At 43.8% G+C, this 14,581-nt stretch overlaps 1 protein-coding gene across 10 annotated transcripts in view; it reads right to left on the bottom strand.

Moving 5' to 3' along the window:
- Positions 1–6,814: 6,814 nt before the first annotated feature.
- Positions 6,815–14,581, bottom strand: part of huwe1 (HECT, UBA and WWE domain containing E3 ubiquitin protein ligase 1) — a 49,320-nt gene continuing 41,553 nt past the window's right edge. For all 10 annotated transcript variants that reach the window (XM_052058398.1, XM_052058391.1, XM_052058390.1 and 7 more), the window contains 10 exons: positions 14,207–14,356; positions 12,774–13,019; positions 11,735–11,852; positions 11,512–11,652; positions 11,140–11,427; positions 10,950–11,055; positions 10,634–10,751; positions 9,858–10,039; positions 9,581–9,771; positions 6,815–7,635 (listed from right to left, as the gene is read on the bottom strand). In XM_052058398.1, coding sequence (XP_051914358.1) covers positions 7,533–7,635; positions 9,581–9,771; positions 9,858–10,039; positions 10,634–10,751; positions 10,950–11,055; positions 11,140–11,427; positions 11,512–11,652; positions 11,735–11,852; positions 12,774–13,019; positions 14,207–14,356 — 1,643 coding nt within the window. In that variant the 3' untranslated portion in view covers positions 6,815–7,532. The remainder of the gene's footprint in view (positions 7,636–9,580; positions 9,772–9,857; positions 10,040–10,633; positions 10,752–10,949; positions 11,056–11,139; positions 11,428–11,511; positions 11,653–11,734; positions 11,853–12,773; positions 13,020–14,206; positions 14,357–14,581) is intronic.

Below are 14,581 nucleotides of genomic sequence, written 5' to 3' on the forward strand. Positions count from 1 at the left end.
AAAGAAAACACTTGGGGCTCGGGCTTCTACTCGATGGCAGCTATGGCTCCATTATTTGCGCTATTTGTGCCTCATTGAGAACAGCCTGCGGAAAGTGGAAATTTGTGGCAACGGTTCGAACTCTGCCAGGTACACAGACATTCATTTGTGACACGTTGCGAACGCTGCACCAAATGGTGACCAAGTACTCAGGTCTTTAATAAAGAGGCAGCTGTTTTGTCAAATGTGTTTGGCCAGAGTACGACAAAGATGGTGGTAGAGAAAGAGCACCGCAATAATGAGTTGACTCGCTCCACTGTGGGCATGTGTGTGCCACCAAGCATCGTGCACATCTGCTGCCACGGTTGCGCCAGGCAAAGCAGACAAAAGTTGCACAGCGTGACAGACGTTTTCATAGGAATAATGATTGATTGCGGTGGTCTGAAATTGGTGAGATACACTACCAGCAACCATCGCGGAGTTCTACGTACGCTCTCGGTTGAAAAGATGAAAGTCAAATAGGTTAGAAGCAAATTGAAAAGGACGATAAGGTCAGTGCCGCAGTTGCCCAAAACGACCAGCACTGGTAAAGACAAATTTTCTTCTTTTTTTTTGGCAGCCACCTGGCGGTGAGTCAGTTGTGTTTTGTGTTCACGTTTTCTGTCCTCAGAAAGTGAGTGCGAAGGAGAGCATAAATGCTAGAACAGCATCTCAGTCCGATACTATATAATGGCATTTATCTATTTTTTTTCATGTGTTAAAAAATATATCAGTGGTTCGCAAAAGAATAAAAGTCTAAGAGCACATCGAGATTGAATGAGTACAAATGGTCGTACTTGCGCATGCTGTATGGCTCTTTGTTTTTTTATGACAGATAGTCATGATCAATTCGTCCATTTATTATCCATAACCAGCAGCTGGCACAAGAGAAAAAGAAGCAAATGACCAGCAATAAAGCACAAAGGCAGAAAAACTGCAGTAAATAAGTGAGGTACAACGAAGTGATTGCACACATTTATCTAATTCTACACAAGACGTTTAGTTTGTCAACAGGAAGTGGAGGAAGTAATCAAGATGTTTCAGTGAGTCATTTCATGTGATCTGTCCTCATTTCAAAAACAAAAGCACTACGCGTTAAAGGGCAGCTAGCATCCTGTACAGAACAATCGAGGGCAAGTACTTGCACCAAGACCCACGTTGAAAACGCACATTTGAAGTCCCAATGTGAGAGAAGACATTTTGCCCTCTTCACTTGAAACCTTTTAGCCCTTCCAGTGGCCTTGCCAAAGCTCTCAACACATTTCCTTCTTTCCACCGACTGAATAGGTCAGCTTAAAAGGCGAATGGGGGAAAGGAGGGGGAAGGGGGGGGGGGCAATATCGCAAATGGTTGCAGTGTGACGACGGAAATTGACGAGAGGTTGTTTGTGAGAAGGTGGAGACACATGTGTTGGATAAAGGCAACAGCTGGGCTGAGACAAAATATTGCGATGGCAATCGATGGAATCATTACCTGTCTCGGTACACAATACGCCAACATCAGGTATCGAGACGCATATTGGCTGACATCCAACAACAGCATTCGCTGATGACTTCTAATGAGTCGTGCTTCAGTCAACCTTTCCACAAGGTTAAAATTGTGAACACGCATGGGGGTAAAAGCTACACTGTATGTAGTTGAGTATAAAACCTTGGCAGATAGTGAACCAAAAAAAGAGGCTTCAGGCTGCTCGCCGCGACTGTCACACAAAACTAGCTTTACCTTTATAAAGTTTATTTATCTTAAGGCTCACAATGCAAAACACCATAGGGGCGGCTAATGAATAGCATTGGAATCTGGCATGATGTTTTGACCCTTTATGTAACACACATTTGAACAAAGGACAGGCAGGCATATATTCTTTATCTCCTGAAAAACAACAACAACAACAACATTACTACAGCTTATTGAGGTGTTGTGACTATCAAGTATCATTATCAGTATGCCTGTATTGTACTGCCCCCGTGTGGCCAATGCACCAGAAGGAGCTGCACAATCACAGACTACATGCGGTCAAATAAGCCTTTTTAAAATCCAAATGTTGCCAGTATTTAAGTTTTTAAAGGTCACGTAAACGCATGAAAAAAACCGTACATTTTCTTATTTGGGGTTTCAAACACGCGATTAAAACTCCTTTGTCAGCCTCTTTTCTAACCTGAATATTTGGTTATGGGAACAGAATTGGGTTACCACCTTCGAACGAGGCATTGATTTGTGTTTTGCGCCTGCTCTGGCTCTATGCACAAGGAATTTTGCCTCATTGCAGCGAATCAAAGCCACAAGCAAATGTCCAATTGAAAGCAGAGTCAAGAGTGCAGCAGCTAAAAGAAGGCATGCGACGAGGAAGCGAAAGATGAGGAAGAATGCCATCCGTCTGTCGGTCCATCCGCTTGCATGCGGCTGGTTGTGCATGGATCGGCTTCAAGTCGTTAACAGGCCACAAGGTCACCGAGCGTCTCTGACCGAGCGTTAATCACTCACTAATTGAAGGGAAATGACTCTGATTGAGTTTCCCACCCTGCTTTCCGCTGGCTTCACTCTGCAGCCGACATCCCATCAAGCGCGTTAACTGTCGTGCAAATAGTCAACTCGTGCAGCCCGCTTTGGGAAAAGCGAAGAAAGCAAGAATGGATTGGGATTGGAAAGCAAAAAGGGGAAATGGCCACAGTGCAAATATGTTACTTTTGACTCTTCATTTTTCTGAAAACTTTTTACTTTTACCCCTTGATTGCACTCAAACAGCTCAATATATTTTCCAACCTCCATGGATGAGGATACTACATCAAAATTGATGGAAATAAAGAGATGGAAAGTCAATTATGGTTGAGATCTCGACTGACTAATTAATTGAGATAAGGCATCCACCCATCCATCCATCCATTTTCTGACCCGCTTATGCTCACAACGGTCACGGGGCGTGCTGGAGCCTATCCCAGCTGTCTTCGGGCAGTAGGCAGGGGGCAACCTGGACCGGTTGCCAGCCAGTCGTAGGGCATACACAGACGAACAACGATCTGCGCTCACACTCACACCTCGGGACAATTTTTAATTATTGTAAGATAGGGCAGAAAAACCAAACAAGCACAGAAACATAGAGGACATGGAGGAACCTGAATCGGGGTGCAATGGCGCTGTCTGCAACACATTTGGTGAAGTAAAATATCCAGCCTCATTTTAAATCATTGAGGATGTCAGCTCCAAGAATGATTAGCGATGAATAATTGTTGAGGTGTTCCATCCAGACTAAAATGTGTGCGCTGTTTGACACGACTGACCACCACAGCGTCAGACAGACATTAGGAACATGCCTGAGGGAGTCCAGTCAGAAGGTTGCTGCAATCATCAATCTACTAGAAATAAAATGAAGGCTACGTTTCTCCTGGTCTGATTATGTGGCCCTTCCGTCAGGAGATGATTTCCAACTGGACGAAGGCTGTTTTAGTGATAGATTTGACATGACTGCTGAAAGTCAAGTCTGAGTCAATCAGCAACCCAATATTCACGACTTTGCCTTTGATTTTTGTTTTTAGACAGCCAGTCTAGCGTATCGTCCCTTCCAAAACGCAACAGTGCAACTACTGTAGCATGCACGGATGTTACAGATGTAAATAGGCCGGCAAGCGCCGGTGTAATAAAGAATGTGACCTTTACAGGAGGCACAATGTCACTTCTACTTTGATTCATCAATCAGGTGAGAGTCCAAAAGGGCGACCACTCGTGTGCACCCACCAGAGACAATCTCGTTCCTGGCTGATTCTCCTCATCCACACACACACACACACACACACGTCTCACAGTGTTGCCGCTGAGGAGACCTACCTCCATTTCCTTCCTTCCTTTCAAGGCACAACAAGCTGGAGAAGGAGACGCATGATGACAGCACGGGGACCACTTGTAGGTCTCCCCTGCCGATTTCAACTGCCTGTCTTGAATAAAACAGAGTGGATTAACAGACAGGAAGACAAAAACAGCATCTTTTACTCACATTGGAGATGATTTCAGTGGTTTATAGTATTATTATTCAGCAGGCCTCACCTTTTCCCTTGGAGGAAAGTCAAGAAACACTCAAACTGAGTGGATGATGAAATCTGCAAAGCACGGTTCAAGTGTGCTTTCTTAACTGCAGAGGATCTCTTTGACTAATTAGACTAATGAATAGTTTTTGTCCCTTTGCCCTCACTGTTTATTTCGGCGTTATGCTGAAAAAAAAAACCCTTTCCAATTGCAGGATTGCAGCAACGTTGAGGTTTTTGCTGGAGAAAGGCAGCTGCAGCTCACTCAATACATCAGGCGGAGAGCCTGTTGGCTCACACACAAAGCACTTATTATTCATGAACTGCACCCGTTTTTTATAAATATGCTCCTCAGTAGTGGAGATGCGGTTACTAATAAGACACAGTGTATCCACTAGTGCACCAAATTGTCTTAAAAGAGAACAAGATGCATCAATTTTTAGCTGGGTCTTGAGGAGATGGAGTCAATGCTCGCCCGCCCCGACAAACTTAATTGGAGTTCACCAGTGGTCAATTCCATTGATTCCATTGAAATGCACACACTTGCCAAGAAGCGTCCTGCAGTTGACAGTGTACATAAGAGCACGGGCCGATCATGAAGTGAAAGGAATTATCTGTCGTGTTGCCAGACAGGGTTCTCTTGAGGAAGACACAGAAACATTTCTACTACTTTGCAGGTTCCGATGAGCACAAGTGGGCTCCATCATCCGTACATACGACCATTTGGAAAGCAGCAGGACTCTTGAGAAGTGGCCACACACCGGAACTGAAAATTTGTGGCTGAAGGGCCTGGGTCTGGGAAGTGACTAAGAACTTGATAATCCCTGAAGTGGTTGCCCATGATCTCTCTGGATGGATGAAGTGCAGAGATCCACAGCGGACAACTGCACATTGCTCGAATCGGCCTTTCAGGAAGAGTGGCATAAAGAAAGCCATTTCTCAAAATTAACAATCAAAAGTCCCCTTTGAAGTTGTATGCCAAGATGTCATGTTAGAAGACGTGTTACCCGGCCAATAGCAGCCCAAGAGTGAAGCAGGCTGGTGGCATCATGCTTGATGAGTTTCAACAAAGTAACCGTCAGGGTCGGTCAAATTGAGGGAAATGGGGAAACACTGAGAAATCCTAGAAGAAAAGCCGGAGCACTCTTGACCTCAGTCGGTCAACAGTCCATTTATCAGCATCACAAAGACCCCAATAGCACACAGCCATTAAAGTGGCCTCAGGAGGGCCCTGTAAATGTCTTCGGGTGGTCCAGCCAGAGACCACAGTTGTTGCATCATTTAAAAAAATACAAATGTAATTTCAGCAAACTCTCAGAATACTTTGGTACAGCAACAGAATTTCCTTCATTTCCTTCAGTAAAAATAAAATGTTTTTCATGTCATTTTGTGCTGAAAATCTTGAGAGCCAAAAACAGCTGGGAGGTGTTGAATACTTTCCAGTTGCACTGTAGGGGTTAAAGCGGGTCCTTGAGATACGAGTGTCTTGACTTTGTCCTCAAGGACCTTTGATATAGAAGCCCGCACTTGGCATCGTTTTTGTGCTGAGTTATAAGCAAACTTTCTAGATGCAGTGGTGCCTTAAGGTATGACTAATTTGTTCGGTAATCACGCTCAGAACTTTAAAAGACTGATCTCTTAAAAATCTTTTCTCTTTCAAATGAATGGAAATACCAGCCTCCCCAAAATGAAAATTGTCACGTCTATTTTTAGGAGGAAAAAAAATACCTTTGCATAAAACCACACAGTATCATCAATAGAATAAGGTTAACCATTTTTGTCCAACTGATGGCCATATTTTGCTCCTCTCTGTTACGGTCGCCTTGGCCAACTGGACATGCTGATTTTGTTCATTGAGCTACTGCAGGTCAATAATACAGCTCGAGTATAATGCGTTTTTCACATAAATGATCCATAATTGAGAAGTCTTTATTGTCCGCCTGCATGTGTTGCTACACAGCTTGTGCTTAAAAGGGTTGCATCACCACAAAAAGCTCATTCGCATTAAAATAGTGGACTAAAATGCTTTGTGGTTGTTTTAAATCTACACTTCTTGAGTTACAATACATAGTTATTGGTTTTTTATGCGTAGTTTGCATGTAAACCTCAGCTGGGAATGCATTCACAGATTGAAGCCTCTTTCTGAAGTGCTCACTATTTGGCAAAGTGCTTTTTATTGTGAAGCGAGTTGACTGTCACCCTTCCATGCTCGCATCTCATGTTGGCACTCACAAGTCAAAGTAAAATATCAGCCAAACAACAGCTCTGCAACTCACTCGTACTCAAGACACCATTGTATGTACGCTTCAGACGCCCACCGCGAGATGGCAGCAGCTACCTTCATAGCATTCGGCCACCATATGCTCACATTGGTTTCCTGGCAGTAGAAGGGGAATCAAATAGGTTTGTTGATCCTTCTACAACCTTGTTTTACTCACAAGCGGTGTTTTTTTTTTTATTTTCACTGTAGTCGGGGTCCTGTGAGTGGAACTTGAAGGTAGATGGAAATGGAGGAAGTGAGGTGATGTGAGGGATCGGTGGAGACATGAAAAGTCAATGAGGAATGATGACGGTTAAACTTAAGACATTAGTGCATGCCTTCTTTCTTTATGCTAAGGGAGTTGATGAGCTGGAACTGTACGGACCAAATAACCATAGACCGCATTTGTTTACGGTTTACTGTAACTAACAGAATCTGCTGTGATGCATCTAATGGTAGGAGCATCTTTCAAGATTCGGTAAACGTATTGGTCAAGTTAAAACACGTAAAAAGACAATAGACGCAATTTAATGCATTTATTCATGTCGCTATTCCAATCGGATTCAAAGGCTCAAGGCTGAGTCAGCAATTGAATAGTCAAAAATACTCTAGAATTTATGGTTAATTGTTGTTTTTTTTATCTCCTTCAGGTTTTCGCTTCAAGTGTACCATCCTTCCTTAAAAATGCCACAAAATGTTTTTGAAAAGTGCATTTTTGTGAATTTCTCAAGTTGTTCATACACCCCCACAAAAAAAGGCTTGCGAGGTCAAAAATTTGCAACAAGAAACCACCAACATGTTTCCCCAAAGGTTTTATAACCATCCTGTTCACACATTCTTTTTTCTTTTTACACAGCCAGAGAAACAAAAAACATTGAAACAATAAACTCCCAAACCTTTTGTACAGAAAAAAAATCAATCTAGATGAAGAAAATGTCTTTTATATTAGTCCATGTTTTAAGCCTTTGCATTTGCCCTTTCCGTTTAAATGAGGAGGGGCCCACAAGCGTGCGCATGTGTTTGAGATCACGTTGAGACTCTGCATGTAGTATTGAATGTTCATCAAACCATTTGACTGCATGGTTTAATCTGTTTCGTACGGACTAGAAATCTGAAATTCTGGGCCATTTTATAGGTAATCCAGTATTATCTGTGTAGGGTGTGTGTATTCAAAAATGTAACTTTTGTAGTCAGATCTAAATATGGTGTGTGTGTGCGCGCGTGTCTTGGAGTCTTGTTAATTAAGCCAGCCCGAATCCCTCAGAACACTCCTGAATGGCCAGCAGCAGCATGTGTCTCAACTTCTCGTAACTCTCGTAGGCAGGGAGGTCCAGCTGGTTGAAACTACGAGCACAGAACACACGCCGTTATTTTCACATCCACATTTGTGGAGATGGCAAGCATCTTCATTTGTCAGATGCACATACCTGTCAACTCATACGGTTTAACCATAGTTCATACGGATTTTGTGGTGAATCTTACGTATATGGCCGTATCGCACAAATCATACGGATAGTGAACCCCCCCCCCCCCCAACAGGTACCGTATTTTCACGACTATTCGACACATCGTACTAATGGCCGCAGTCTCATTAATGGGTGACATTTCTGTATTTTACACATACACAGGACGCATCGTACTAATGGCCGCAGTTTTACAGCGGTAAAACATATGCCAGCTTAAACATACGGCATGCATGCGCGCACTCTAACACGTTAGCTTGAAGCATACGGTAGCATGCCAAGACATACAGATAAGATAAAAACACGTTTTTAAAAAGGCAACGAAAGCAGAACTGAGTTCGGGTGTATTTTATTTAGCCATCGTACAATGTTCTCACGTTTATCGATCAATCATCACCCAGAAATCCATCAAAGTCCTCATCCTCTGTATCAGAAGCAGAGGACTGCACATCTCAGTTGTCATTGAATGCATCACATGCTAGTGTGAGTTGCTACGCATTGCCGAGCGGAAAGAAGGAGTAGCAACAGCAAAGTCAACATTTCTCTCGTGTGAAGCTTTCCCACATTTGAAAGTAAAGAACAGAGCGAAACATGGTGGCAGCGCGTGTGTGTGTAGAAAGAATTGAACAATTGTGCAAGTACCGTAATCCATCAAAAACGCCGCGTTCCCTCTCGTTCGCCGCGTTCCCTCTCGTTGTTGCGTATTGTGACGTAACTCGGCAAGTGCTGCCTCTCACTCTTTGTAAAGTTGTGTTTGCCACCGATCATCCATTGTTCCCATGCCGTTTGCAACTTTACTTTGAACGCCCGGTTGATGCCAATGTCCAGCGGTTGGAGTTCTTTAGTCAAGCCTCCGGGAATAACGGCAAGCTCAGAGTTCATTTGCTTGACTTGTTTTTTTCACCGCTGCTGTGAGATGGGCACGCATGCCAAAAGCATAACCGGTGGCTTTAAGTTTGAACTGAGCTTCGTAGGCGTGTCTTTTTGTCAAATTTATTTTCAGGGGTTCTTAGAAACCAAAACCGGAGTTGTTTTGCAACAATGCACATTGCCACACTCTATACAAGTGTTGGTACTGGCTTGAGGCGTCCACTTACACGCCCACCCTTCACCATTGGCGGACTAGCTTGCCTGTCCTCTCTCTCCCTCTCTCTCCCTCCCTCTCCATATATGTATATATACACGCCCACCCTTCCCTGATTGGCCGACTTCTTTCCCGCATGCCTGGCCACAGTCACTTCCGCCTTTTCTCTATATAAACAGCGTGTCGGCTGTCAGTCAGATTTTGGAACTCAGCGCATATAAAGGACGCTCCGCACCATAAGGCGTCCTGTCCATTTTGGAGAAAATTTAAGACTTTTAATGGCGCCTTATAGTCGTGAAAATACGGTACTTCCGTTTGCTTTTGCCCAGAATGGTGCGAGTCTACTCGAATGCTAGTTCCGGTAACTTTCTCTTCACACAGATTTCCGAAAATCGCTTGCACCACAAACACTGACAGCATTATTGCAGTACAAAGTAAATATGAATGGATGCTGTAACTTCGAGCCGATGGGTTAGTATTTGGAGTTGGTGAAAAAAGTAACTCAAGAATACAACTCTGAACACAGTAATGCCACTAAGTAGAATGATGATTAGATATTGTATTATGGAGATCTATAATAAATATTGAACATTTTGTGGGGGGTTTTCTGCCGTAATTTTGACATAAAATGCTTTGCTATGTTATAAGGATTTTTTGCTCTTTATAAGGATTTTTTTTTGGTACTTTATACAGGTTGGCGCTCTGAAAAGTTGACAGGTATGGATGCAACTGATTTGTTTACCAAGTATGAGCGGAGGGCAAGCGGTCAGTGGAGCGATCGTCGCGGTGGATTTGGAACTTCTGGATGCCGTTCATGCCCTCCAGAGCAGCAAAACCCTGAAGGGGAACTTTGGACGTGCCAGTGACAAATTGTAAGAACTTGGCTCGGTCCGCTTGGTCGAAAGAACGCAAGGCCCTCCAGAACCACTGGATCTTTTGGAAATATACAAACAAGCAACTTCACATGTGGTTTACGTCCAATGGCATCAAGATGATCAGCCTGCACCCATTTCAAGTACCTGGATGGAGCTGGACTGGTACTTGTGGTACTCAGTGTTGGCCTTGAGGTCATCAATATCGATGGTGGGCAGGCCAGAGATGAGCAGCTCCAGCTCCTGCTCGGTGAAGATGGAGATCAGCCTCTTGGGGATGATCTCATAGAAGCCTTCTAGGAAAGCGGCCAGCTGCTTGCGGATCGCACCTGCGCCACATCGACATCCAAAGGCTGATTAACACCAATCACAGAATGTTCCATCGCTTGTCAGACCACCCATGCGCTTTGACCACAAGGGTTGGGCGACACTTGGCTCCATAATATCAAAGGAGCGAGTGAAACATTATTAATAAGTTATTGCAGCATTGCATATAGCACATTTCCTTTGTTCAATCAACATAAAACAAAACTTCAAAGCATTAGCATTTTGGGTCACAGTAATTCCCCCCATTACGAAAGAAGTGCTTTTGATGGGTAACGGGTCAGTGCGAAGGCGCAGTGGATGTATACCAGTGATGAGAGTGCCTCCAAGTGCGCAGCAAATGATTTGACACCTGATCAGTCACAGCTTCTTTCGGTCTCTAATTGGTTGCTTATTCTTGGGAGTGCGGCATTTGGCCAAAGTATGAAAGAGAAACAGGAAGTGATTTTGCTGACTTGACTTGAAAATTGCTTAACTCCTCCCCTTTTCAAAACCCCATTTAAGGCTTGAGGTGAAAATCTTACCACCAACAGGTCTTATATTATTGCATTTTTGCCAATGAGGTTACTCATGAAAAAATATACATGAAGTACACCTACCTGTCATTTTCATCTGGCAAACCAGGTGCACATATTCTTTTTTGTTTTCTTCTGTGACCAGAATGTTTGCACCATTTGGCTTGAGGTCTCTCACTTCGCAAACACCAAACTCTTGGACCTAAACATACAAAGAGCAGGAAAGTCTACACATCGACTTGCCTCCAAGTATTTCAAGTGCACTTCTGTGAGTCAACCCCAAAGAGCTTTTCAAGCAACTTCAAGGCATCACTCGTGTTTAGGCTCCCGAGGGCCCAACTTTGGCATCACAACCCACTTTCCGCTTGAAATAACTAACAATTTGAGACCTGGCACCAACCTCTGTGCTGAATGTGAGTTCATAGCCTAACGTGGAAACGTCATTCTCCAACAAGTACACCAAACCCTGGAAGAAGGGGTAGTCCTCGCTCTCCATGTCAGTGTACCTAGGAACAGAAGAACAATTTAATCGCAAGCAATGAAATTATTGATTTGCTCTTTGATCGGAATCGGTGCCCCGTCACCATTACCTGACACTCTTGCCCAAGATGTGCTTGTAGAAGCTACGCGTGAAGTAGCACTCCAATAACCGGTTGTCATAAACGGCTTTGGCCACCACCCGGCCCACAAACTTGAAGTAGCTCAGGTGGTTGGGGTTGCAGTGGGACGAGGGATTGATGGTGTAAGTGACCCTATCTCCGGGCGACGTGCGGAACAGAGCGTACATGGGGTTAAACATCTCTCGGGAGATGATCATATACCATTCTCTCAGAAGGCCGCCAGCATCCTGGCCCTCTTCTCCTTCAAAGACAATGTACCTGCAACACAAAGAGTTCACATGCTCATGGATGGAGCAGACTCAGGTTGTTGTGGTTGTTGTTTTTTCAGTGATGGAAGCGTACAGCCTGTTTTTCATGTCCTCTGGGCTCTTGCGATGCAGCTCTCTGTACGAGTCCTCAAACACATGATCTCTTCTCACATGCACTGCCATGTCCTCTTTCCTCAGACCTTCATCAAGGCGTTCAAGCTCCTGGCGGAAATACCTGCATGAGGAACGACAGGCCAGCGACTTGAGAATTGCTAAATTTAATGCAGGTCAAACAAGGTCAAAATAATCTCGCTTACTTCCGCTTCACGTCAAAGTCCAGGATGCGTATGTAATCAACCAAAACAGCAAAGGGTCCATCAGCCAAATGGGTGGTGGACTGACGCAGGATCTGGTTGAGTACTGTGCGGTGAGTTTCTACAATCAAGGAGAATTAAAACTCAGACTGTCAGACACGATGTGCAAAGCCTTTTCACTCTCCTTCACAATTAAGTGACCTATTGCTGACGTAACTCTGCTTGCATTATTTTTTTCCCTCCCACTTTGGAATGGGGAAAACAATAGTAAATCAAGTTGGTCAATTGTTCATTGTTCAAACATTTTAATGTATCCTTCAAGAGTATCCACATGGTACAAACAAAAACGATTATTGAATTCAGAATTGCATCACCAAGAGAGGACCTCTGTTGTGTGCCGTGTTGCGGCGCAATTGGCTTAGCTGAAAGTCAATGAGAACGGCAGCATAAGTATTTCCGGGACAAAAGTGTGGCTTGGTACGTTTCTGAAAGCTACTGGGACGCCCTCTAGAGGACAAATCCCCCCATTCTTTCAATGTTTGTTAACATGGGTTTGTGTAACTGCGTGGAGTCAATAGCTCAGAACTGGTAATTTTCTGTCTTTTGATGAAGTTTTCATGGGCTCCATTTGGGTGTATGTGCACCATAGAACGCAACAAACAATAAATGCTTTCTGTTCCATTTGATTCAATCTCTTGTTTGCGTGGTTGTTTTTGTGCTCTATAAACAAAGTTGATATGATAGTGTCAAAAGCGGGCAGTAATTCAAGTCCACGTACACACGGACCTGCAGGTGCTGTGAACCAGCAAATGGCTCATTACATCAGATATGTTCGTTTGATCGCTTTGCAGAAACATCGATAACTGGAACAATTAGAAAGGCAATATGTCATTTACCGGAACTTGATGTCACTCCAGGAGACAGCAAGTGTATTACGTCAATGCTTTTGCTATACATTAAGCCAGTGTAGCGACCGGAGGTTAGCACAGCGCCATACAACAAACACGGAAGCGGTGTATGCATAGAGTCCATTCTGGCTCACCGGCAAATCGAAGAAACTTCTGGGTGTCTGGTGGCAAGTTTGAAGAGATGTGCATGGAGGAAGGTTCCCGGGAGAAGAACGGGTCTAGGGAAGAGGGTGTTGCGGGTGTGAGCGGCGCTGGGGACAGTGGCGGCGGTTCATCCTTGATGTGAGAAAGCTGGCTCTCCCGAGTGTCCCGAACAGGGGGTTTGCTCTCTCGCTCGGTGGCGTGTACGAGGAAGAATGCCTCCACAGCAGGCTGCAGAACTGAAGGACATGGAAGTGTTACAATGGAAATCAAATGGAACAAATGGCATTGCAGAAACAAGATAGCAGGGTTTCTGCCAAATCTGAGCCACTTATGGTAACTTTGACCGATGTTATCACAAAAACGGGAAACATTTTCATAATTCCAGATTGAGACCCTTACGGTAACAGATAGCATCGGAAGGAGTTGAGCAAATACCTCGTCCCAAACAAACTCCTCCCATCTTCCCCGCAGAAAACAACGTCATTGTTTTCACAAGGTCATAAAGAGTAACATTTGAAAAACAAATTTTAACCAAAACAGCAGCAGAGTTCACCAGTGATGAGCTTGTCCACAAAATAAAATCAGTTACTTTTTTTTTTTTTTTTTAAACATGTCATCGACATTCAGTCCTGCATGTTTCATACCCTCGCCTGTCAAGGGGCGGGCGCACAAGCACACACACAAGTATAAAACATGAACTGTGTTGTGGATGACAAGAAGGAATGCGAATGCTCAAAGATCAGTTTTTTATCTGTTACTCCTGTTGAGTGGCATAAATGGAATTAGTTGCAAACCTTGATGTCACGGCGACCGAGTCAGATCATTTTGGATTGAAACCAGATGAATACAGAGAACCAACAACACACTTGCAGTGTATGTATTTGAAGAAAGTCATAATGCAGCAACTTCAAAATCCATTGAAAGCACAACCACCCCACCCAATTTCTTTGAAACATGGCAGAATATGGAGGATTAACTATTTCCAACAGCTTGCAATTATAATGCTTTCCAGATAGCAATACTGCCTATGCAGCCAAGCATCACTGTTGAGAAACAGCATGAAGAGGAATGCTTCACAATTTTTTATAGGCAGTACCAAAGTTGTCGCATTAGTTCTGCCCAGTCTGTATATTTTCCAGTTTGACGAACACAGGCGCGCCCAGAAGTTTACATAATTTGGCAGCATTTGTAAAATCTGTACCATTGTTTAAATATAGTTAAATTAAGGCATTTTAAAAGAGCACAATACCCCCTCACAAAAGGTGCAATGGTCCACATTCTGTTCTATTACTTCCCAGAGGAAAACTTAGCTTGGAGTGAAACTCTTGTGGCACTTTGATATACCCGGTTAATGTTACTGTAAAAAGGTGTTTTGTGTAAAAACAAGCAGATAGACATCCTGTCCAATGAAGATTCCTCCTACCCAATACAGCATGCTGGTCATGGGACTCTTCCAGCTCTTTCAAGCATTCCCCGAGCATGTCCCACAGCTCATCCAGCAGGAGCTGTTCGCTGAGCAGAGGGAGGTCGGGGACTTTCTCTTCACTCTCAGACTGGCCATTTGCTTCCTCATCTGAGGAAAAACATTTCCAAAAAAAGTTAGCCAATGCATTCACTGCATGAATAGCTGGCCAGAAACAACTCCAATTAATACATCTGAATTATTAAGGCAATCTGTTCCTGTAAGTATAAAAGTGTAAACTGAGCTTTTGATTAATGTCCTTGTCCTTACTGAGAAAGAGGGGTTTGTGTGCCGCAATGATACCAGGAGGTAAGCAGTCCGCGTCATTATGCCCCA

Source organism: Hippocampus zosterae, chromosome 2 (genome assembly GCF_025434085.1).
Source record: "Hippocampus zosterae strain Florida chromosome 2, ASM2543408v3, whole genome shotgun sequence".
NCBI lineage: Eukaryota > Metazoa > Chordata > Actinopteri > Syngnathiformes > Syngnathidae > Hippocampus > Hippocampus zosterae.